This window comes from Chrysoperla carnea, chromosome 1 (assembly GCF_905475395.1).
Source record: "Chrysoperla carnea chromosome 1, inChrCarn1.1, whole genome shotgun sequence".
Lineage (NCBI taxonomy): Eukaryota > Metazoa > Arthropoda > Insecta > Neuroptera > Chrysopidae > Chrysoperla > Chrysoperla carnea.
The window spans coordinates 66,276,297-66,303,398 of record NC_058337.1 but is presented as its reverse complement, the minus strand read 5'-3'; the positions used below and the strand labels follow the sequence as shown (position 1 = coordinate 66,303,398).

General features: G+C 28.4%; 2 protein-coding genes across 2 annotated transcripts; both read right to left on the bottom strand.

The window, feature by feature from the left end:
• Positions 1 to 7,339: 7,339 nt before the first annotated feature.
• On the bottom strand, positions 7,340 to 11,145 carry LOC123304919 (IST1 homolog). Its single transcript, XM_044886470.1, has 6 exons — positions 10,934 to 11,145; positions 10,699 to 10,861; positions 10,250 to 10,633; positions 8,151 to 8,300; positions 7,950 to 8,012; positions 7,340 to 7,612 (listed from the first exon to the last, which is right to left on the bottom strand). The coding sequence occupies exons 1-6, from the start codon at positions 11,113 to 11,115 to the stop codon at positions 7,421 to 7,423; spliced, it is 1,134 nt and encodes a 377-aa protein (XP_044742405.1). The 5' UTR covers positions 11,116 to 11,145; the 3' UTR covers positions 7,340 to 7,420.
• A 3,641-nt stretch (positions 11,146 to 14,786) lies between these two features.
• On the bottom strand, positions 14,787 to 26,475 carry LOC123304776 (aldehyde dehydrogenase, dimeric NADP-preferring-like). The gene is made up of 3 exons (XM_044886386.1): positions 25,754 to 26,475; positions 16,272 to 16,502; positions 14,787 to 15,701 (listed from the first exon to the last, which is right to left on the bottom strand). Exons 1-3 carry the CDS (start codon positions 26,410 to 26,412, stop codon positions 15,077 to 15,079), a joined length of 1,515 nt encoding a protein of 504 aa, XP_044742321.1. The 5' UTR covers positions 26,413 to 26,475; the 3' UTR covers positions 14,787 to 15,076.
• Positions 26,476 to 27,102: the final 627 nt, after the last annotated feature.

The following is a 27,102-nucleotide window of genomic DNA, read 5'->3' as shown; positions in this document are numbered from 1 at the left end:
ATGCTGATTTCAAATTTATTTTATAAAATTTTATCCTAATTATTTTAACATAGGGGCGGTATTTAACCAAAAATTATAATACAGTGCAACCTTAATATAACGTACCTAAATACAACGAATTCCTTGATTTATCAATTTTTTTGTAATCTAATTGAATTGTCCATAAGAGTCAATGTAAAATATTCCTTTATATTGCCAATATTTTTTGCGAACAACGTTTTTATAACTTATTTTCAACCATCAAGAAAAAGGTGTGAAAACTTTCAACTATCAAAAAAAGTGCAAATACCTGTAATTAACGAATTTTTTCAACCCAAAACCTTTATATAACGTTCCCACCAATGTGTGATCCTTAATCCCATTGTATGTGATTTATGTCGCGACAAGTTCCGATCCGTTTTTTTCGTGAAATAACCATTGTTGTTTGATGGAAAGTAATGTAAATACTGCTGCTCATCACTATTATTGAAGATTCAAGTTGCAATGGCTCAGAAACGTAAAAGGTGTTCCTTATGAGTCGCAGGAAAACGAAACATTAATAATTACCTCTTTATAACAAATTTTAGACCAACCTATCCTCAATATAACAAACCTCAGCTTAGGGAATCATATTACATAACGAATATTTACTTGTTCCCTTCCGATTTGTTATATCGAGGTTGCACTGTATTACTCTTTAAATATTTATAAATAAAAACAGACTATTCTTCAAAGTTCTTTAGATTATATATGTTTCAGATATACAATAAACACGGTGTTTCTATGCAATTTGTTTTTAAAGTTCAAAAGTAAATGCTTTACTGCGTAGCTCTGAAAATCGACTGATGATATTTTACATCATCTACCACTAGCTCTCTCTGTTTACATTACAAAACTTTAATAGTGTAAACACCCAACTGAAAGATGAATACTTGGATGAAATCGTACTAGTTGCTAGTTTCACATCAGTTCCATATATTTTTAATAACCAAGAAAAAAAATTGCAAAATCAAAAAACAAAATCATTATCTTTGTACACATATTTTATTAAAATTTAATTAGTAATTTAAGGTAGAATGTTGGAAAACCACACTTGACTAAAAGTGACACATAATAACTAAAAATCTTTTCTACAGATTTTTTTTAAGAACAACTTATTAAGGTAGTTCCTCCGCGACCGTCCAGTCAAAAAGTTTTGGACTAATACTATCATTCAGTGCATTGACTGTGCTATGACTATTATACATATACCAAATATTATTTTCAAAAGACTGTAGTTACTCACTATTATAAATTCTATACGTATACACACACATACTTTGACATATACCTTTACCATTAGTTTTTATATGCTTTCCACAAAAATTATCGCTAAAACGAGTTATTTATTTAAGTTTTTTATCGAAACTATATGGTAAATAATTTTTATTTTTATTTATATATTTTCTAAATATAGTATTCTACATTATATTAGTTTTTCATAGAGATGGTGGACGTCATTCATTGGTAAATAAATATAATATTTGTAAATTTGTGTATTTTTATACACTTCTCCCATGTACACGTACAAATTGCGTCACTTTTAATTGCTAATATCTCATGTATGGCATGGTAAATCATCTTCTAATTTTAACAGCAAGTGTATTATGAATTAAATATTTTATATTCTGAGTTTTGAGAAATTCTTGGAATATCACTTTCGTGTAGGTACTACCTTAATACATTAACTTGTCATCACAATTTTTTTTCTAAGAAAACGGTTCTTGTCCATAACAACTTGCAGTATGCAGGTGTGTGTGTATTCAGTGTTTACATATTATGTATATAACTATTAAGTAAAGTTATTGGAACTGGAATACTACCATCTAAAGATCTTTGTCCAATTTCTTTGATTTTTAATAATATAAACACTCGTACAAAATATTGGAAGAACTGGTATGGGACGTCATGTATAATCATTTATAACATGATTTTGGCGAATTAATTTTGTATTATAATTTTAAAAATTAATTTCTCGGTCAATTTTGTAGTATGGAAAAATTGTTACCTTTCCTATAAACAAAAACCTAAGAAAAGATTTACAATGTACTTTTTTTTAGAAATGCCTTTGGTTTTGCAACTACACCATGTCTATATTAGAGATTTTTTTAAAAAGCACTATTTGATTTTGAAGTATAAACACATCAATTATGAACGCATTCTTTTAAATTTTAAGATTAATTTCCAAATACTTGTAGTAAATAATTAATTACTTAACTTTTAACGTAAATTATTTGAATAAATGCCAATGACGTCACCAAACTTACCTGAATTGAAAGAATAGACTTAAAAATCTCTTCAAATTTAGCATTTACTCGTAACATAATCGATTTCTATTTAAACGATAATTTATATTTTCCCAGAGAATTTCTACTAGATCGTGTTGTCGTAGACTTGTTAAAAAAGAGTGTGTGTGTCAGCTACCATGCACGACTAGAGTTTACTCAGACAGATTCTTCCTTTCAAGTAAATGTTAAGTTGTAAAATTTTTCCTCGTTATATTTTTAAGTCATTGTTATTTATGTAGATGTATCTTACATTCAATAAAAATGGGTCACTATATATCAGATATATTTGGTACTTGAAAAATGAACGATTTTGAATGTAAGTAATGTAAATATATCTGATATATGAATACTATCGCGTTTTAATTGAACGCAAGATACCTCTCTCAATAGCCTATACTATCCCGTTTGAAAGATATCTTAGTAATTATAAAAAAATTAGTAATACTAATTTTTAAAAGAGAATTATTATTAATGAAAAAAAAAATTGAGGAAGTTTTATACTAATTGCATAATATAAGACTATATACATAAATGTAATCTTAACTGTTGTTGTTTAATTTTAATTATTACACACATTAATTTTTTAATATATATACAAAAAAAGTCATCTCGTTATTTACGGGTTCCGTACTGATACCATGAAAATATGGACAATCTTGGTGATTTCGTTAAAAAAAAAAAAAACTTTATAGACTGCCAATGTTTAAAAACTTGTTGTTATTGAATTTTTGATTCATTGAGATTGTTCATAGACCCAATGTCGCTCATAAAAATCAGTATAAACAAATAGAGTCTCTGTAATGTTACGTTATTTTACGGTAAATATAAAACTTGAGAAAAGAAACAGACAATTTAAATATATTAAATATCGTGTGTTGTATGTAATTTTTTAGATAAATTATTTTTTTATTTAAAGATTTTTGTTTGATATTTTGCTGATTATGACGATATTAATCCAAATACCACACAACCTCCACATTTATACTAAGGTTTATACATAGAGTTGTGTGGTTGATATTGATCATTGATTTTATTAGAGAGATAATTTTATACATTTTGTGTTTAAACATGATTTCGGGCATATGCGAACAGTGGCTGACTCGAATGAAGCGCATAGAGAGTGTGCGTGAAATGGTTTCTAGTGGAAGTAAATTTGATAGTTGATTTTTGCTCTGTATAGTTTACCATGTCACCATATACAGCGAAAATTTTCACAGTTTGTACGATGCTCTTACATTTATGGATTATTTTTTATGGCCAGCCAACCAAGGCGCTAATAAAGGTAATACTATGGCGATCGACATTATTTGCATGTATTTAATAACGTTAAAAAACAGAATATTATTGTAAAAATAATAATCTTCCTCGATTATCGGGCACTTAATGTGCTAGTTATCACCTGATAACTCCAAGGTTTAGTTATTATTTTCTAGTTATCTGTACGTAAGAATCGGTGAAAATTAATTGGTTGATGAACTATATAAAATTAGCGACCTGGCCCCGGCTTCGTTCGGGTGCAATGCTGATACTAAATATACTACAGAATTTGTTTATTTACGATATCACATTAGAAACCTCTAAAATTATATTACTATATTGCATGCATTACACATAAAAACCTTCCTCTTGAATTTCTCTATCTATTAAAAAAACCGCATCAAAATCAGTTGCGTAGTTTTAAAGATCTAAGCATTCATAGAGACAGACAACGGGAAACGACTTTGTTTTATACTATGTAGTGATGTGATTCAAGTATTATGGCGATCGACATTATTTGCATGTGTTTACTAATGTTAAAAAAACTTAAAAGTACATCCGTTATTGTACAAATAATAATCTTCACCGATTATCAGGCACTTAATATGTTAAGTTCACCTGATAACTCCAACGTTTTGTTATTATTTGTTTAGAACTTTATTTAGAATATCAAGAAGCACAATAAGATATAAAATAAAAGAAATAGCAGAACATTCTGGAGAAAATACCCACATACCCCTATGAAATATGTGAATATTACATGTGCACAAATACTCGAATGGTAAATACGGATATGTTCAAAATCAATCCTACAGGGAATAATCTGTGCAGACTTTGTCATGAAGAGTAGGAATCCACAGTCCGCAATTATGAAAATATTCCTCTCGAAAGCTTCATGTAGGTTAAAAAAACTTCTAATCAGAATTATCAAACTTCCTTTGAACTCAACATCTTGAAAGAAAAATAAGATTAAAAAAAAATCAAAGTTGTCATAGAACAGCTTTTTAAAGAATAGGGCTTTTCATTTTAAAATCACGATTCACATTTGTTTCGTACTAAATGATTTATAACCAATGTGATAAAATGAATAACAAATATCTTCTATCTTAGTCCTACTTATTGCTGTCAGTACGAAAAAATAAACTCTGCACTTGCGCTAATGACATGATGAAAAGGCCTATATACAATGCAATGATAGTGCTTTTTTAACATTAGCAGCAATAAGACATTTATTTTGAAATTCTGAAAATTGTATTCACCATTAATGGACTTGACGAAATTTCTAAATTAATATTTTTGCTGCTAGTGCTTAATAATGATTTCCAATATTGTAAAACTACACAGAAAAAAAAGCTCTCAAATTTCCGAATCCTAATTAACTCCTAGAAGCATTAAATTTACATAAAATATTTATTACTATTTTTAGAAGCTGATAATGTGATTTTAGCTTGATAATCTTATCAGAAGTATGTCGAATTAGTTAAAATGATGATTTATTTTTTTGACAGCTCTAAACTTTAAAATCATTTCGTACTATCAAACTAATATTACATTAAAAGCTTCTTTTTTTTAAAATTATTTGTTTAATTTAATAATATTGTTTTTAGCGCTCGGAGGCCCTTAAAGTGCAATGTTTTTTTTTTTTTTTTTTTGTTATCTTTTGTCATTATTGAAATCAATTTTTTATATTCGGTTATAAAAATTTTGATAAGTAAAAAATAAATTTGCTAAATAAGCGACTAATAAAAGTTACCGTGCACCTAGGCTAAGTATCCACTGAAACACCTTGTTTTAGAATATTATACAGAAACAGTTTCAAAATATTTCTGTACAATATACGACAACAATGTGTCTTAGTGTGTAGTGTGTCCTTAATCTACATTTAAATTGATCGTCATAATCAACCATTATTAAAGTGGCAATACAAAAACATTTATTGAGAAAAAAATTATTCGATCCTCCAAATAAATCTTTTTAAATCTTTAGATATTTTTTGTTGTAGAATATTTATTATTTAAACGGGAACATATTTTTTTAATTATGGAAAAATATATTAATAAACAAATGTTTATAATAAAATTAATTGAAAAAAACATGAGTTTATTTGTAATGCCTTAAAATTCTTTAATAGAACAGGAATTATGAATTGATTCTTGTTCAGAAAAGCTTATAGATTAATATTCCGGATGTTGCCAGAAACCTTATTGGTCCAATTTTTGTATATCTTTCCCCCTCCGCAGAAACAGTTAAATGTCAAGTTTTTGAACCAAAACTGAAAATTAATGCAAATTAATTAAATTTTTGAGCTTTTCAAAATATTAAAATCATTTTTGAACATCTTCGATAAAGTTTTGAAGAGTAATAACAAATTGCTTGATTTTAATGCCTCAGTTTTTAATTGTAACAAATTTATTACTTGTCGACGACATTGCCCAACAAAACATCGAACTACAATTAAACTCAATAATATAACCTGAATCAAAACAAAAATTAAATTTTACCATATTATAACACTTTTAAGAATTTAAAATAACTTTTAACAATTAAAAATTGAAGCTTTAAAATCAAGCAATCTGTAATTATTCTTCAGAACTATATAAAAGATTAAAAATTTAATTTATTTGCATTTATTTTCGGCTTTGAAAATAAACTTTCTGAAGTTTTCCAAACATTTTCATTCCCGTAAATAATAGAGTAAGTTTTAGAAATTATTGCCAAAAAAGAGAGTTATGTATATAGCCTGCTTTTGTTGTTGTACCATGTATATATGTAATATACAAGGTATACTAAGTTTAGTCCCAAGTTTGTAACGCTTAAAAATATTGATGCTACCAACAAAATTTTGGTAAAGGTGTTCATAAAATCACCTAATTTGTCCATTTTCGGTTGTTCGTCCATCCGTCTGTGAACACGATAACTTAACAACGAAAAAAGATGTCAAGCTGAAATTTTTACAGCGTACTCAGGACCTAAAAAGTGAGGTCGAGTTCGTAAATGACCAACATAGGTCAATTGGGTCTTGGGTCCGCAGGATTAGCTAACTGTCCAATCGTCAAATAGATGTTCATGTTTGTAAACTTTGAACCTTACCATAATATAACAGTTATCCAAATCGAGAGCAACAAAGTTTTGATCGTTATTTTGAAGAGGAATTATTAAAATTAAGTATTGTTTTACCACGCATTAAATTCACTATACGGAACTTATACAAATAAATGTATGCTGCAAATTGAGAATGATGCAAATTCTTTTTGGCATATGGTGTTACAAATGACTTTTCGATATACAGCAAACAAAATAACAACGTTAAAATACAAAAATCTAAAAGTACGTTTTGACCTCAAGGTTACCATTTAGTACACCATTATCATTAATAAGAATTTTTCAAATAATACAAATCCGGAAGAACATACAGGATTCGATTGATTAGTTATTTCAGATTACTCACCTATACAGAGTTCCACAGTTTACAAAAACACCACTAAAAGTTTTTTAAAAGCCGTTATAATGTCAAACTTGACATGTTTACACTCTTTTGGATTAATTCATTTAAAAAATAAAAACATTATTTTATAAAATTAGCTGAAATTTAATTTACAAGATAACAAAATATTTTTAACAAGTAAATTAAAATACATAATATAATAAAAATATAGATATATTTAAAATATTATCAAATAAAATCAGATTAGGATCAATATTTATTCGATCTTCAAATTAAATTTCCATAAAACAATTGAAGTTTGAAAGCTTTAAAAATGTTACAAAATACCAATCCTGAATATTAAAAAAATGTTATAATAATATATAATTAATTAAGCACAATTTTTTCTACAGCAAATCCATTTTTCCAATATTTATTTTTTCTTTTTAAGTTCTTCAAATCTTCTAGCCAGATCATCAAAATCAATATCGTCTTCTTTATTAGTTGATAAATTATCAGATGGTACATTAGGTAATTCTGGTAATTCAGGGTAATCACTTGGTGGTGGCATTTTAGACCGTGGTTGTGGCTTAGGTTTACCATAGGGCACATTTTTATTTATATTCTAAAAAAAGAAAAAATTTATATTTTAATAACGCCGAATAGTAGTCTAACAGCCAGTAGTCGATTGATTTTACGATATTTCAATGATCATTTTTGAGCTTACCGTACATGAAATGGGAACTTAAAATCTCGGATTAAGAACGAACTGGAATGAATGAGAACGTCAAGGCGTAAAAAGTGAAAAAAATGACTTATTCATCTTAAAAATGAAATCAGAAAATTGATCGTTTTGATGTTCATGATTTACATATTCAAATAATGGTTACATAATTTGATTAATGCTCAATGAATTTGATTACTGTAAAAGGAACAAAATGATCAATTATTAGTTTACTTACTTGTTGATTTTCATCTGGTGATACAGAATCATAAGAAGGGGGCGGAATATCGTCATCAAAATCCTATACAAAAAATGTGAATGTTTAATTAAGTTAATTGCAGATCCTTTTCTGGCTACTTACCATCGAAAATATAATCGAAAAATCGAAATACATCATCATGCATTTTACCAAAAATAATACAAATCAGTTAATACTTACCAACATGAAATTCGTGTTTAAATCCTTTGTTTCAGCTCCCGGTGGTATGTTATACGATAACGGAGCACCATATGGTACTTTTGGAGCACTTGGTGTTGATGGTTTTGAATGGGGTACGACAAAACCACCACTATTTGATGGAGACGGATTCTAAAAAAATTAAAAATCTATTTTAACGATCCAAATAACTTTCTTATCTCTATACAGTGTAAAATATTTTTAAGAAATGATTGCTGAATGACTTTTTGAATTTCAACAATTTTCACATTAAGTTTAATCTTTCCCTGAGACTTAACCAGACATAGAATGAGAATTTAATATTCAAACCGATGCAATAGTATTACTCTATGTTTTTAGGCAATGTTAAAAAGCATGAAAAGCAAACAAAGCTGACGCTCAAAACGTGAAAGCTGTAAGTTTTCCGCTTTATATTAAGTTCAAGTTAGCCCAATTATTTGCCCTTGTCAAACTAAATTATAATCCATAATTTGATATTACGATCAAAAATAACATAGCTCGTTAATATCCTTTGCTAAATTATTTAAGAAAAAATATGAACAACGCTGATTTTGGTAAAATATTGCTTTTTTTCTTAAAATCTCAAAAACTACCACGAAGTTATCGGAAACATTTTCATGAATAAAATTAAAACGAATCAAATTCTTAAAACAGATTTTAGAGATATTTCTATATCTCCTCATCCATGGAAGCTACAATTTCTGCATACGATGGATAAACAATTACAACTTATATCATTTCAAGGAAACTATGTGATCTGAGGAACGTCTGGAAAACCATACCGAGGTTATTTTAAAGAGACCAAGTTTGGAAAAAACAAAGTACGTTTTAAAAGCACCCAGTTTAATTTAACTGGTTCGATATTTTAATTGTGCTTTAAAATAACTTATATTTAGTAAAATTTTAAATTCGAATTAATTAAATTGTACTACTAGGCTCGAAAACACACTTTGAAGTTCTCAAGGTTGGCCTCGCTAAAATAACTCGAATATAGAACTGTCCATTTTTTAAATAAATCATGCCTTCAGAATCAACAAGTGAAAATTAAAAAATTTAAAAAAAAAAACCGATAAATTTTTCGGGTACGGAACCCTAAACTGGCATTTGAAATTTATCTAAGAACACTCTCCATTAAATCACCTTTTTCATTAGAGCCTTTTCCAAACTGAATCGATTTTGAGGATCATCGCCGATTTTTTAGTTGTTCCGAGTACGGAACCCTAAACTCGCAGTTGGAACATAGCTAAGAACACTCCCCAGTAAAACACCTTTCAAACGAAACAAAAAAATCCAAATCGGTTCATCCGTTTAGGCGCTAACACACCCTTTTTGTTTCGTGGGTTAAAAAATTTAAAATTTAATTTAAATATTTTGCGTTGAAACATGATAAATAAATACTAAGCGAGGCGGATAATGAAAGGCCTACACTTTAAATTCGTTTCTTGCAATGTATTTATTAGTCACGCCGCCACCCATTTGGTCGCATTTTTTATTTTTATAGATCTCCAACTTTTTTGAGTGCCTCGTTCAGGAAATTCCCTTGATCATCTTGCTGCTTTTTTTACGTCCAAGCGATAAGAAAAATATTTTTAATTAGAATAAAAACGGTTTGTTTATTTTATTCTCATCCCAGAGTGGATGGATCATTTGAAAACTTAAACAATATATTATACAAATTTAGCCACCTAAAACCTGTGATAAAATCGGCAGTATTGTTATGAAACAAGTTCGTATTGAAGCATCTAAATGAAAGTGTTTTGGATTCTTCCTATTCGAATTTCAAATCCCTCCTCCATTCTGACTCGTTGTGCACAGACACAACTTAAATTACGCATGAAATAAACAAACTGTTTTTCCCAATTAAAAACATTTTTCTTATCGTTTGGACAATAAAAAAGGTACCAAAATGATCAGGGGAATTTCCTGAACAAGATGCACCCAAAAACAACCGGAGATCTATAAAAATAATAAATTCGACCAAAGTTAAATGGTTGGCGGTCAGATTATATTTGTCATTCCATACCGTTTGTTGGGAATAGTAACTTCCAGTGAACAAGAAATCTAAAATTAAATTTACTTACTGGATAATTAAAAGGTGTATAGCCTCCTCCCATTCCAGAATTTACTGGTAATAGTGGTGGTTGTGGAAATCCTATAAATCCAGGTGGTTGTGGCATACCACCACCACCACCACCTAAGTTATTAGTGTCATTTCGTTCACCAATATCTAACAATGCATCGACGCCACGTTCTCCTTTCATCACTTCTGGATCAGGTTCGTATGGAATACTATAGTTTTTAGCAATTTCAATCAAATATTTTTCAACTAATAATTTTGGTGGGCTTTGTACAGACATTTTATGGCGTAATTTATCACTGATTGTTGCAATACTATCACTGCGACAAGCCTCTGCATATTGTTTACCATATTTATGTGTTAATAAATCGGATATAATTTTCATTTCCTATTTAAGAATATATAATTAATTTCCACTAATACGAAAATTACAAGGCTTAACTTCTAACTTACAGGCACATCGGCTTGTAATCGAGGTGCAACCCATAATATACTAGAAACTGACTCAGCAAGCCCCTCATCCAATTCTTTCATTTGAGTTAACAAACCAAATCTTGCAACTAATAAGTCGCAATACATTTCAAGTAATTCCATTGCTTCCACAAGATAGTCTTCCCTAAAAGTAATTCAATCAAAATTAATAAAATTTCATACATTAATTTTAAAGCAAAAAAATTAAATAATTTACCTGATAATACATTCTACACGAATTTTAGCACGTTCAATTTTACCATTTGCAATATATTCAGCAATTTCTTTGCGTGATTTTTGAGCAAGCTCTGATTTTTTCTTACCTAATAACTTTAATCGATTTATTGCTAATCGTAAATTTGTTTTTAATTTTGTATAACTTGGATTTGAAGCAAACATTTTTTATTAACTATTTTTTGTCACTCATTAATTAAAGTATTTGTCAAATTATGAGTCAACTAGTCAAGTCAACTATAGCTAAAATTCGTAGAAATGAAATGTCATAAAGGGACTAAAAACATGTTAAACAAAGATAAAACTATGTTTTGACATAATACTTCAAGGGAGTAAATTTTTTCAGTAACTAATCACAGACTTATTCAAGTACAGAGTATAGTAATGCCATGTTCACATAAATATAGAACATATAGACCTTTTCATTTCAATTACAATTAATTATTGTTTCGGACAGACAGTAATAAGTTGGACAAAGATACAAGATATTTTATCACATTAGTTTTTTTAACAAACTGTCCGAAATAAAAAGTCATTACCTTTTAAAATGAAAATGTCTATAGATAGAGAACCCTATGAATTGAAATATATAGATATATACTAGCGGCACCAAATGAGTGACTGGAACTAAAAAAATAAAACATATAGCATGCGTTGAATGTTTTTTTAGTTCCCGGCCACCCATGCTTCAATATAATCAATATCGAGATAGGAAGATAATAGGGAATATTCATGAAATTTAAATATTTTTTTCCGTAAATTTATTGGCTGGACATTTGAACTAAACGTTTATTTTAGTGATTAATATGTTTTTAATTACTTAAAATTAATTAAGAAAAGTGCAAATTCAATGAGAGAAATTCAAATTTTAAAACGGACGTGACGTCATAATATGTTGCTTGTCAGACTTGTTGACATACTGTATGGTATTAATTGTACCTGTAGTAAACAGTACATTGAACTGCCACCAACTGACAGGTCACATATTAATACGTCATCAACAGAGGGGACTGCGTTTAAACACCTCAATATTATTTTCTATTTTAAATATTTTTTTACACTTAATTACAGCATTTTTAAACAGTATTTATATTTTTAATTTTTGAATTTGAGATATATACTAGCGCCACCAAATAAGTGGCTAGAACTAAAAAAAAAAAGCGTTTAATGTTTTTATTTAATTCCCAACCACTCATTCTGAGGCGAGGATGCTTCAATAAAAGATACTTAATTTTATTTTATTTCACGCCATATAGATCCTGTATCCAGTTATAAAGAGATCAGTGAATAATAACAATAATATGCTCCTAAAAGGATGAAACGATTTTGATTTTTTTGCAAGGTAATTTAATGGAGAGTGTTCTTAGCTATGTTTCAAGAATATCGATTTAGTTAGTAGAGAGCTACAAGGAAAAAACATCATTTGTCGAGGTTTTGTAAATTTAACTTGTTAAATACCAATATTTAACAAGTAACCCAAGTAGATACCTATTAAAACCATGTATTTAGCGAGACGAACTTGATATCAAAGAACGAAGTCAAATCAAAAGCCTTAAGGTCTAGCGGTAGACAGTTAATTTTGCTTATAAAATTGGACGCGAAACGACTAGTTATTTCTATAAATAAGTTAATCGACCAACAAATTTACTTACGTCCAAGATAAACATTTTTGTCACGCAATATTATATAATCTAATATATTCTAATTATATTGGTATTTCTTGAAAATAATAAATAGGCTCTTTCATTTCCATCTTAATTTTATTTAAACGCCACACATATAATTTATTGCTGATTTTTTTATGTTTTTCCAAATAAAATGCACCGTGTGGTTAAAATACGACTAAAATAAAATATTTTAGTGACCAGACAAAATTCCAGTAAGACTTTCAGGAATTCGAATCTGCGATTATTTTGTGTTATATCTCTAACAAATACCGAAACATGAAAACATGAAAAAATGTTCAATTCCTTAAAAAATGATCAATGATAATTTTATAAAATTTAGTTATGTTTATCTGATCCTTAAACTTTTTTTTTATGATTATAGGGCTCTGTAGATAGATTAGCATTGTCATGGTATATTTTATAAACAGATTTTTATATAATTTTAGCAAATAGTTGATAAAAATGAATCTCAGTACTTTACTTTACTTTTGATATTGGAAATACGAAAAATGGCGTACATGCCTTTTTTTATAAAATTTTATTTGCTACTAGTTAAAGCAAAAGCATTTCAATGTAGAGCTGGTCAAGGAATTGGACGGCTCGAGGTATTTGCAGTTCTGAATGCATCTTTATTTTTAATGTTCTTTACCGCTTACCAAACATTCCGAAATTTTGCTGACGCATGTAATTTTTTAGCAATACAATAACATGATACCGTTGTATTGTGCTCATAGTAGAATTAGAAAATACACTATAATATTTTTTAAAATAAATATAAACCCATTTTCTAATGGCTTCATATTTATCAAAGAAATCGCAAGTAATTAAACTGGGATTAATTAAAACAATAAAATTCAATACCTATATACATTTTATTTTCTTTTAAATAAAAAATATTCACATTTTCTAACATTAAAAAACATAATATACAAAATTAACAAACGTAAAGAAAATAAATTTTTATGGCTGACAGGGACTTATATGGACACTCTTAGTAGCTTAAATGCTGATATACATAATATTGTAAGCTATTTTGCAAAAAACCTAAAAAATAACTCTTATCTCCTATTAAAATAAAAAACGCGTTTTTATCCCTTGAACCTATTAAATTTACTTGTGAAATGCAAATTCAATGAGAGAAATTCAAATTTTAAAACGGACGTGACGTCATAATATGTGTAAATTTACTTGTGTAAATTTACTTTAAATTTACATATAAAATAGTGCCTATATCTATCTGTATTTGCTTTTAGTTGCGTTTAATTATTAAAGTTATTTTATTTGATAAATTGAACGTCGACATGAATTATAAATCAATACACAGGTTAATAAGGGTTTATTTTATCATTTCATGAGAGAGACCTACTAAAACTGTCCATAATTGGTAAATGACAACAGTAATATAATTGATATTACGAAAAACAAAGTATTAAAAATTTAAATATTGAATATTATTTGGCCATCACCAAAAACAAATTATAGTTCCAAATTTTAAATAAATCCCAGGTATCTTTTTAAAAAATATTAAACCAATATAAAACAAAACAAAAATATTGTGACTTTAGTACAAAAATCATATATGTAATACTAAAGGTATATGGGCAGTTCCTATAAGTGGAAGGCGTTCGGACTAAGTGAAACAGATAGTGTATCGTTCTCTCACTCTTCCGATCGCATGTGTCAGCTCTGCGCATTTTTCGTGCGCACTATTTAAAATTTTTAAATGGTAACCATGGTTACCATATTTTAGAGAATTCTCAAGCATGCGCAGTATAGATAAAATGTCTCGAACGAGAGAGAAAACAAATATTGTCGGCACCGTAAAGTTTGGACATTCTTTCCCGTACCAACTGCCCATATACCTTTAGTATTACATATATGACAAAAATAAATGCTAAGTAATCAGTGACCCCTTTGATCACCTTTGATCTTAAGAGGTTATATTTTCATGAATTTAAAATAAAAACTATCATAGATTGTGTGCTTACTGTACAAAAATAAATGAATTTATTTAATCAACATAGTTAACAAACTAATTTTGTTGAAATTTTTTTAATTATTCCAACTTATGTTAGAACTTTCAACAATCAGATTAAAGTAAAATTTTGAAGATGATTGAAACTCGAAAAAGTCATTATCGAAATAATTTTTAATTAAATTCCATTTACCAATTGACCAATTTCATTTAATTTCAATTGAATTTCATAAATTCATTACATCTCATATTTGATACGATTCCATTCCAATAGAAGTGGAATTATTACAGTAAAAAATATTTTTGTAATATTTTTACCACTAGTATCAGCAAAATGTACCACTAAAAAGAGAGAGACGTGCCTTGTAAAACAAATATCAGTCCATTTACTGGATTCAGTCCACAATCTATATTGAATATTAAAAACATGAAAAAAAACCTACGAAGAAATTTTTTCGAATTTTACAAGCCGCTTTAATAATTGTTATTTATTTGAACTAGTTGAATTTTTAATATATTGACCAATAAATACTGATGCAACACCTAAGCCAAATACAACCAGATATGGGATATATTTAAATGGTATAAAACTACGACGTTTCTTTAACATATTTGTTAAAAATAATAATTTATTATCACTGTATGGTGGATATCGTGCTGATGACAATGTTTCACCCAAAGCACCCAAATTTTTTATTAACGTTGATTTATGATGTGTGAATGTATCAAAACTGTATTTACCATGATAAGCACCCATTCCACTTAAACCAACACCACCAAATGGCATTGTATCAACGCCAAATTGCATTACGGTGTCGTTAATGCATACACTACCGCTTGATGTATTTTCTAAGAATAAATTTTTAATTTTATTGTTAGTTGTGAACACGTATAAACTTAATGGTTTTGGACGTGAATTTATAAAATCAATTGCTTCTTGTGCATTTTGTACAGGAATTATTGGTAAGATTGGGCCAAATATTTCTTCTTGCATAACAGCATCATTTGGTGAGACGTTTGTTAATATTGTGGGTGCAATATATTTATCTGATGGGTCACTATCACCGCCATATGCCACCTTTTCTGCATCGTATAATTTTCTTAACCTCCTGCGTTAACAAAATTAAAAATCATTAATAATAATATCAATTTTTTTAAGAAAAAATTTTTAATTTCTCTTAAACTACTCCTTTGTACTCAGTTATTAGATAAAAATAGTTAAAGAAATTGACTCGAAGAGTTCGAAAATTCACCATCTCTACTCTTTTATCAAATTGAAATTCTTTCATTTTTCACCGTTCCACCCTTTAAGTTGGAAATAATCTTCATTTATAAATATTAATTTGTATTATAAAAACATTAGTTTCTTAATATTTCACTATTTTCCCTTACTTTTACAAAATTTTAGAATTCCTTGACAATTTCATCAACCTTCGATAGTAGAAATAAAAAAAGTGATTAAAACATTTAAGAAAACCAAAGAACTCTGTATGCAAAGCATTTTAATAGATAATTAATGTCAAAAAGAGACGCTAAAATTTCATCGTGGATTTTTAATTGATTAAAAATTAGAACAATGCATACATGATTTCAAAAAATTCCACAGGTTTTGAGCAATAAAAATGGATTGCTGAGTGAAATTAGCATGTTAATAGCGGCTATAGATTAATAATACTTACTGGAAATTTCGATCGTTAACAATACGACAATAATCGGGCGATTCTTTAATGTTATCACCATACCATTTGGGTAAAATTTCTTTAACTGCTTCAACTACTTTACTTTGAATTTCCTTTGTGCACATTAAATAATCAGGTGCAATACACGTTTGTCCACCATTTAAACATTTACCCCACAATATACGTTTTGTTGCTGTTAAAATGTCGGCTGTTTCATCTAAATATACAGGACTAGAAAAAAAAAATTATAACATTATTTTAGTTTAAAGTAGGATTGATCCATGAATGTTTCATATGGCTTTAACAATTATTAGCAGATCAAATGGAATTGCCAAATTACAAAGGCAATTGCATTTGACTAATAAAGACGGTGCTAACAGAGGATCTGTGGGCTTTCAAAAATTGCACTCGGGATATAGGTCATTTTATATGGTTTTTGAACCATAGAATTTTTGATGGTTTCATGCAGATTCATCCGCTCATTCATTTTTCCGTAATCCATATTTTCCGAGATAAAAACGCATAAAATGACCAAGCAGATTTGTGTAAAACAAAAAATATAGGAAATCACTGATATCTCGAGTAAAAATTTCAAAGTACACAGAACAACTGCCAGCGCTTGCACGATTCTACGGGTTGAAAATGTTGTGACCTATATTTTTTGAACCATAGAATATATTTTTGATGGGGGTTTCAGACGCATACGATCGGTCATGCTTCCACAATCCACTTGATAGGACCCACAGAGCCGTTGTCAGTTGTTAGCGGTCTGCGTTAGTACTATAAGTTATAGTTAAACTGTATATTTTTTATACATATTACCTAATAAAATTTCAATTGGTGAGATTTTATGTCAGTTATAGTCTTATAGTTCAACTGTTTAAATCAAAGTGTATATATTCTACATACAAAATTTTAGTCTCGAAAAATGCGAGTAACGAGATAAATTCGTGAGTAACGTTTCAGTACTCAGTACTAGATGGCGTATCCGTTACTCAATATTCGGTACATACGATTTGTTTCAGCTTCAGTCTGCATTATAAAAAATAAAAATTTTTCAAAAGTTTCTAAAATCTAGAAGTTAATTAAAAATTCGAAAATTAATTTTATCATTTAATTAATAATCTTTATTTGTTCCCATGATTACTTTTAAGGTCAATTTTATTTTGCAGACAAAGGTTCATAATTTTATTTCTATTTAAATCAGAAGAAATCTCTGCCAAGGTGAACAGTGTATAATATAATTTAACCTTGAAGACTATAAAATTTAAAATTACTAAATAATTATTGATCTTTATATATATAACTTTACATATCACATTCATCTTGTAACCTTGCTATTTACATATATATTTGGAAACAATTTAACGCCATTTCTTCTCAATCTAAAGGCGTTTCTAAAAGTAACAATATAGAACTTGAAATAGTTTTAATCGTTTAAAGTATCGTTAAAAATTGTTTCTAACGAATCGGCATTGCAAGGGCGTTGATAGTGAACTCACGAATAAACAACTGATTGAGCTAATTGTTGAAATACCCTGTTTAGACAATATTGAATATGAGTACTTGTATTATTTTTAATAAATTAGATAAATTGCAAAAACGAACATATCTTTTCACTTTAAGTGATATCAAAATGTTGCTAAATCGAGAAGAACGATCAATCGCCTTGCTTTATATTTTGCTGTAATTTAGATGCCTTGAATTTGTTACGTAAAATGCATAGTTTTTGAGATATTTACAATGGAAGAAAATTTTTCTTGGAAACATACTTTCCCTGGTAGGGGTGTCCATGTAGAGCTCGGGATCTAATAATGGAAAGTTGCAAACACTTAGTAACAGTAATTCGACCGTGTTAGGTAAAACTGTTAATTTTTTGTACAGAATTTTCATCTGGTTTAATTAATAATTACATTTATTTATATTATTTTAGTTAATTTAATTTAAATACAAAAGATAAAAGTAAAAATTTAATTATGTTTTTATGGAAGCATATAATTAATTTTAATGAATTTCAATTGCAATAATTAAGGTGGGGCTTGGATATTTTTATCATTATAAATAATATTTTTTATCATAATGTTGCTAATTAAGCGTACCTAAATATATACTCAACCAAAGTATTAAAGAAAATATTTTAACACAAAATTTTACCAAAATTTGAAAAAGCTGTATCTCTGCGAAAAATCATCGAATTTAGAATCACGCAATAGCTCGTTTGAAAACTTGTACTTTCTAGTTTTGGAATCTATTGAAAATAAATTTGTACCACCCTTTGTCGGGTTGCGCGGAGGGCTGAAAAAGTGAGAAATGTTAGCCCTAAATTTTATATGAAGTTTCGAAGCGTTCCAAAATTTTAAAAATTATTTTTCAACAAATTTATAATCCACTCGAAAGCATGTTTATTTTTCTTAAAATTGAGCTATAAAAAATTCCCATACGAGCTTTTGACACCAAAATATTTGCTTTCCAAGCAAATTTGACACTTCTGGATTTAAAATCCTGTATCTTTTGAAATAATCATCTTCCAAAGCTAGTTAGTAAAAGTTTTCAAACAAGCCATCGGGGTTCTAAATTCGATTATTTTTCACAGACATGTATCTGTTTCAAATTTTCGTAAAATTTTGTGTAGTACTTTGGTTGAGTATATGTAGTTGGTAACAATATGAAAATGTCAACAACTTTATTTGCTTGATATGAATCTAATTTGCAAATATTATGATAATATGGATTTAAATTTTAATTTTAAGTGCTTAAAATTTAGTATTCATGTTTAGTACCATAAAACATTTAATAACGAACAATACCCATGCTTATTTTTAAATGATTCATAATATGTTGTAAAATTCGTTTAAATCAATTTACAAAAGCTGTTTTTAGGAAATTTGGTGGAAAATTTATATAGACCGGCAGATACTAAAAGAAAATTTGTGTTAATCTAACCGCGTATGCTCTTCAGCATTTTTATTGTTTGAAAAGTATTGACTAATATTCAAAGTATAATAAATCGTAACCTTGCAACATCCAACGTATATACAATACAATTTTTCAATTTTCGTGTTTCAATAATTTTTATTTTGTCTGTCGTGTGTTAAAAGAGAGTCATTGTTAACATAACATGTATAAAAAATGGCAGGAAGTTTAATGGAATGCAATTAAAGAAAAGGAAACAATCTCCTAATCTTTTCGAAGGTTGCAAACTTTCTGCATTTTTTTTTTTCGTATTGTGTTGTTAATGACTTTCGTTTTACATACACGGAAGGCAAAAAAAAAAATTGTAGGAAATTTGCAAGACGCTAGTAATAAAAAAAATTCAAAAAATTGAATGTTTTTTGTTCCAAGGTTATGATTTATTAAAAATCCTGCAAACTTCCATACCTTTGACCTTTAGTTCATGGATTTTATGAATGAAACAATGATTAAATTCGAAAGCATGCTATCGAGAAGCAAAAAATTTGGTCGGGTAGAAGAAAAAATTCTAAGAAAGATACCCGATTTCCTTTTCTGATTTTTTTAAGATTATGTTCTGCAGCAACTGGAAAGATGCAAAAAATGCTATCTGTCTTAGAATTTTTTCTTCTATCCGGTCAAGTTTTGTGCTTCTCGATAGCATGAATTGTGTTTTTTTTTTTTCGTACATTCCCTGGAGTACTTGGCAAAAAGTAAAAGAGAGACTATTTTTATTCCAAAATTAGTATTTTTAAATATATTGGATGGTTTTTTAAAGTTACTTTTTATAAAACGAAAATAAACTCAACAGTGATAATCGCAATGATATTAGCTTTATGGGAAAGGTAATTTTATACCATTTGTGTTTAACCGTGCTTTTTTATCCTATGAGCTCGAGGCTACCTGAAATGAGCCATAATCGGAAAATAAAAATTTCGATCTTTGTATCGGGCATTTGGGAGCGTATACTGACAATAATACGGAAAATGCTTCTAGTGATCTAACTACTTCATATATCCCCAAAGAAAATACTCCGTAAGTATGTGATAGGATTACCAACAAAAAAAATAGATAAATACTCCGTAGATAGGTTTGTTTGAAATGGCAAAATATACTAAAAGCACAAATCATCTATCTGCTATAAAATTGATCACAAACGCAGCGTTGCTAAGTATCGTTTTCAATATCGTGTTAAATACTTTAACATTGAAAGGCTAGTTTTACAAGGCCTTACTGTTACCAGATTAATTGTATCATAATTCAAAAATACAAAACCGAATGCACTGAGACACCCTTTATACAAATTCTTTCTGTAATTAATCATTTATAATCTCTTTATAATTAAGATTACTATGTTATTGTACCAGTACAGTAGGCAATCAATTTCATAAAATATTTTTGTTTCATTGTGAAGAAATATTAGTTTTTTTAAATTATTAATATAATACATTTAAAATGATGAAATTGGGGCAATAACCTTATTTTTGAAAACGGGGCAAATACATATTTGTATTTTTTGAAATTTATTTTTTTGTATTTAAAATATAGAATAAATTCGTACAATAATTAAAAATATGTTTACATTCTAATAATTTAAGGCTCTCATAAAATAGCAGGCTTTGGATAATTGAAACGGTTTAAGATTAAGCGCCATGCCAGTATATCTATAACTATTAAAACAAATTCATAATTAACTTTTTCCCGCATCAAATAATCAATTAGTTCTGGGAATAGTATATATAATAAACTGAGAAGTATTTTAGAGCGTTGCTATAAGCGAAGTGTAAGTGCCAATATTAATCCGTCCATAGTGTTATTATTAACAAGCCCCCCCCCCCCCAAATAAGGTTCCTCTGTTCGATGTAGTTAAGCCTTTTTGTAGAATTTTTCGCATGAAATCCCAACTAAAATTGAAAATTGCTATTAACATCTATTTGGCCTTGTTTTATAAACGATCCGATTCAATAATATTAATGGGGTGGAAAAAGAACCCAAAATATCTACCCTTCCAAAATATTATTCAATGAATTAGAACTGCCTAATACAATGATGCGTTAATTATTTTCTTCTGCGACCTATTTATTTCATAGAATATTTTCTTGCAACCCATAAAATTTATTTTTTCGTTATTTTAAATGAAAGGAAGCATGCCATTTAACGAACTGCAGCTAGGCTCCTATATCATATTTAGAAACTTTATACAAGGGCAGAATGGTTTTGACGTAATAATTTCAAGGGCAAGTTTTATTTCTCTAGCATGTCTACATGAATAATCAACATTTTTACAACAATTAATTATAAATATTTCTTTTAATTATAGTTAACTATCAATAAAAAAAATGTTAATTAAACTACGTACTTAGGTGAAAAAGCATCATATTATTGCTTCTTGAAAATAAAACCTATATTTATTTTTCTTATTATTATAAGGCTTTATTTAAATTTTTAATGTGTTTTAACGAAAACAATAGCTTTCGATTATTTGATCATTTTATGTCGGTAGCGGTGAAAATTATAATCAAAAAAAGGAGAATGAAATTCAGACCATAAGATCCTTAAAAAAATAATGTAAAGAGAGAAAACTAGTCGGTGGAAATTAAAAAAAACTATTTTTTAAGTTTAAACTATTTTTTTAAACTTAAAACCTTATTAAGTTATTGAAAATAAAAAAAACCCGTTGTGTCCGACTAATTAAGGATGTATATATCACGGTACATATATCACAAATTTAAAAAGTATTTTATTTCAATTTCGATGGTAAATTATGTTATAACTTGACAATATAAGACAAGAAGAATAAAATTTTTTGATATCTGGAGTAATTTTCAAAAAATCGAAAATTTTGTTTCAGCTATCGAAAAATTTTATTCTTATTTTTCGTCTGCATTCATGAAGTTATAACAAAATTCATCATCAAAGTAGAAAATAATTTCTCGTATATTTTTTTTAATTTTACTTGTTTTAGAATAAACCACTTTATTCGACCTTTTTAAAACTTTACGTACGTGTACAGCGCCTTCAAATTAAGCCAGGTAGTTGAGTAAGTAGGAGTAAGTGTCAAGAAAGTGCCTTTTGCAGGTGTTGTGTTATTTTAGGCGTCGCGTCGTGTTTATTTTTCTTTTTTGCAGAAACTATTTCCATACAGTTTGTAGTAAACAAAGAAAAAATAAACCAACTTAAGTACTTATATTTATTATGAGGTCTATTGAATTAGTCATGTGTTATCAAATGCGAATTTTTTAGTCATGAATTTATATCATATTCTTATTTACAACACTTTTTCTGTGGACAGGATTGGCAATAGGCCCATAGCACAATTATTGGGCAGATAGCAAAAACCAAAACTTTCTAGCGGCAAAAAGGTAGATGTAGATTCCAATATATAGACCTTCCTGATCATTTAAAAAAAAAAAAAAAAAAAAAAAAAAACTGGCTCGATAGGTTGAGGTACAAAAAAATTCTCTATGAAATGCTAAAATGACACGACTATTATGATAAAGAAGTTTTGTATTTTATGTATGTATTTTTCTCAAATCTTAATAAATTTTATGATGGTGCTCATAGATAAAATAATAGTACAATATCTTTGATGGTGCTGTTTTCAAAATTCTTCAAACAGATTTTATAATTTTTAATATTTTCATATAAAAAATGTTAACACCTTCCCTTAAAATTATATTTTTCGTTTAAATTCGAAAAATTCCTACTTTGGTCCAGAGACAAGTCCCGAAAACTAAATACTTTTCATCAAATTCAAAGGTGGTAGTTTACTTACAATTAGTGCAAATGAGAAATTTATTGATCTGGCTGACAAGGTCTAATCGACCACTTATAGTTTTAAATTATTTCATAACAGACAAGAAAAAGTGGGAGAGTAGTAAAAGAAGAAGCCAGTTTTCGAATGATGTGAAAAAAATTTCAATGCAATGATTATTTATTTCAAGAGATACAGGATTTTAAATTCAGTGTCAATTTTGGTTGGAAAGCGAATACGTTGGTTCCAAAAGCTCATATGGGATTTTTTTATAGCTCATTTTTAAGCAAAATTAACAAGCTTTCAAGGTCTTAATTCTTCACAAATTTGTTGTAAAATAATTTTATAAATTTTGGTACGCTTCTAAACTTTAGGTAAAAGGGATACCATTTCTTTCTCTTTTAACCTTCCGTGCAAAGCAGCAAGGGGTGATAATAATTTTTGAGCAATAGATTCCAAAACTAGAAAGTGGAAATTTCAAACAAGCTATTGCGGTTCGAAATTCGATGATTTTTCGCATAGATACAGCTGTTTTGGTAATATTTTATGTTAAAAAAATTTTCATTTAATATTTGGTTGAGTATGATTTTTTTTGTTTTGTTTCTATGAGAAATTTTTTTCCTCTTAGCACAGAAAATAAATATTTAATATTGAATAAAAAATTTCCGTGATAAAAAAATATATTTTATGCAATTCATTAACACAATACGTGTTGTTTTTTAAATTTTTGATGCATTCTAATTTTAAAATTTAAATTTTTTCAAAATACTACTTCTTTAACCTTGTCGAATATGTGAATAATTATTATAGCTACATAAAATTTTCAGAGTTTTAGCTATTGACCTAGTTTTGTCATCTGGATTTACAAACTCGTCAAGCACCTTGAGGTCTACAGCAGATTATCTGAAATTTTGATCGGGCCCGTAAATTATGTCTCATATAAATTTTTCAGATCAGAATTTCTAATAACCGCATTAATAGTGCAATACGGGTCGGGGTACGAGCCGGACCGAGATTTTTTTCTGTATCTTTATTATAAAATATGCGAACAATCATATTGCCAAGCTGAAAAGCAGGTTAGGTTACACTCATATTTTTTTTTTTTTGGTAAGAGTGCAAAAACACTTTACCAAACTTTATATACAGGATGTCCCGTGACTCGATGGACATAGCTTAACAGCGTATTCTTTAGACAATTTTAAGCCGAAAGTGCCCTATATACATAGCTCCTTAAGCTAAGGCTCATAGCTCCTTGGATTTTGGACAAAAGTATATAAGGCACTTTCGACTTAAAATTGTCCAAAAAATATACGCTCTTAAACTATACCCATTGAGTGACGGGACATTCTGTGTATAGATATTTTCTGTGGCTTGAGTCAATACATTCTAGAGAGATTTTTGTCTAAATTGAGTCATTTTCGAGATATCTTACCCAAAACTTTAAGAAAACGAAGTTTTGTCTGTTAATTCTAAGCATTAAAAACTTCGAAAAAGATAGAACTAGGTAGTAGATATTCTCTACAAGATAAAAGGGAAAATTCGCTAAACTAATTTTCATAGATTGCCTTACTTCTCGCCCATGATAGGTTCCTAATTTTATTTTATTAAAAAGTGCATTATCTCGGAAAGGCTTAATTTAGACAAAAATCCCTCTGTGTTGTTGACTTAAGTAACAGAAATTACTTATACAAAGTTTTAAGCCGATAAGGCTTAAAGTGCTGTTGCACCAAAACTGTTATCTGTGTAACCCTTTCTACTTTTCAACTAGACAACATGAGTTTCCGTATACTTTTTTGCCCCCTTATGAAACCCCCACGGACAAATGTTTTCGGTCAAAATTCTCTAAATGCCAGAAAAATTATGAATACTTTTTTTATTCAAAAATAATTTTCGGGGAACTTAGATCAATGGACCAGTCCTATCTTCTCTGTAAACATACCTAATATATTCTCTGATGTTGCGGTCCGTCAGGATTTCTGATAATTTGTTATGAGCTTAAAACTACATTATTTTTATGTCTAACCAACAAAAAAAAATTAAAATTTAATATTCCTAACTTGAATCCTTGATTGACACATCTTAGCAGAAATCGCAACACCTCACCAATACCGAACTAACGACCACCTACTTCTGAGTCACCAGTACTCATCTATCAGATGTTTATGAACCCCAGATGTTTTTAGAGAGTGTTCCTTTTAAGAGGCAAATATGAACATAGAAGTCAAAATTGCTACAATAATCATATATCAAAATTCTTTGATGACTCTCTGATTTCTTTTAATAATTCGATAATTTTGAATTATTAATAGCAAGTTTAAGTAATATCGGATATCTGTCATTATAATTAAAAAAATTCCGTAAATATATAAATAAAGTGAATCACGTTAAATAATTTAAAATTGTTTTTTAAAATTATAAAATTTTTGAGCTTATGACAGATAGAATTAAAATTATCTAATAGATATTTCTGATTTCTTTGCAAATCTATATTCCTAAAAGGATTCCCTGGTGAATCCCATTTTATCAGTTTGCGAAAATTCTGATATGATATAAAAATTTATAATTATAAGGGTTACTTATTACAATAAATATTAAATTAACCGTAAACTTTTCCGCAGATTAAGTCTAAAATGATTATTGTTTGCTTAATAAAAAGTAGAACATATTTTGCTATGAAACATTAATGGATAATAATAAAACACTTAAATATGAATAATAAATTAAATCTAATTAAGTGTGTAATTTGTTAATTGCTTGAAAAATAAAAACAAAACATTACCTTTTCCCACCTAATTCTAAAGTTGTAGGCGTTAAGTATTTATTTGCAGCAGCATGAACAATTTTTCCCACAGTCGTTGAACCAGTAAAGAAAATATAGTCGAATTGATGTTTTAGTAACTCAGTAGTAACTTCCACCCCACCGTTAACAACTTGATAGCATTCATTGTCCAAATATTTTGGGATTAGATCTTCCATTAATTTTGCACTAGCTGTTGATATCTCAGATGGCTTTATAATTACACAATTTCCAGCAGCAATTGCCGCTGCTGTTGGTAATAAAGTTAATTGTAATGGATAATTCCATGCACCCATGACTAGCACCACACCATAGGGATCTTTATAAATGCATGCCTTATCCAACATATTTGCAAGACCTGTAGGTGGTTTTTCTGGTTTAGCCCATTTATCCAAATTTGCTATTAAATCTTCAACATCATTTATCATGAAAAATACTTCAGTTAATATTGATTCTTGTTTACTTTTATGTAAATCTATGGATAATGCTTCAATCATTGCATTTGTATTCTCCCGGTATAATCTCGCTAACGCCTTCAATTGTTTTTTTCGGAATTTTAAATCTTTTGTTCTACCGGTATTAAAAGCATTTCGAGCATTTTGTACAATGTTTTTCAATGCTTCGGCACTGTAGTCTTTCATTTTGACTAATTTTTTTTTTATAAAACAGAAACAAAAATAATATTATTAAAAACTTGTTATACAACAATTAATTAACAGCACATTTCTTAATAAATTTATAATGTTTAATGATTTTATATTTAAGAATTAACTTTATAAATGATAAAATTTATCACCGAACAATTTGTTTATCTAGAAAAAGTTTGTTTCTATAAACAAATATCTTTCAATTGAGTTCTATCATCTGTTGAAATTAAAATGTGTCTATTTACTGCGTACGCGGATTATTGCTAAAAGTACAATGAGTAAAAAAAAAATTATCCATCATGTATTCATGTTCTTTGTTTATATTAGTCACGATAGCCGAATTTAACCATTGCTATAACTTTTTGAACACAGCGCATCGTAAGCTAAATTATGTGTTTGTACTGTTTATTAATGTGTCTATGGCAATCATACAGGCCTGATAACATCTTCGATGCTAGTTCTAACCAAAGTTTAAAGGTAAAATTTCATGATGCTAGCTTCTAGCGTCAAATTTGATCACATGGTACAATTTCGATCAGAGTACCATTTAGATAAAAAACAGCGTCAAATCTGAACGTCAAGCACCAAGTTTGGCTTATCGATCCCTAACCTATTTTTCGATCTTTATAAACGATCCCAAAAAGCGAAGACTATTGGCTCCCTAATCATCTTAATATGGAACAA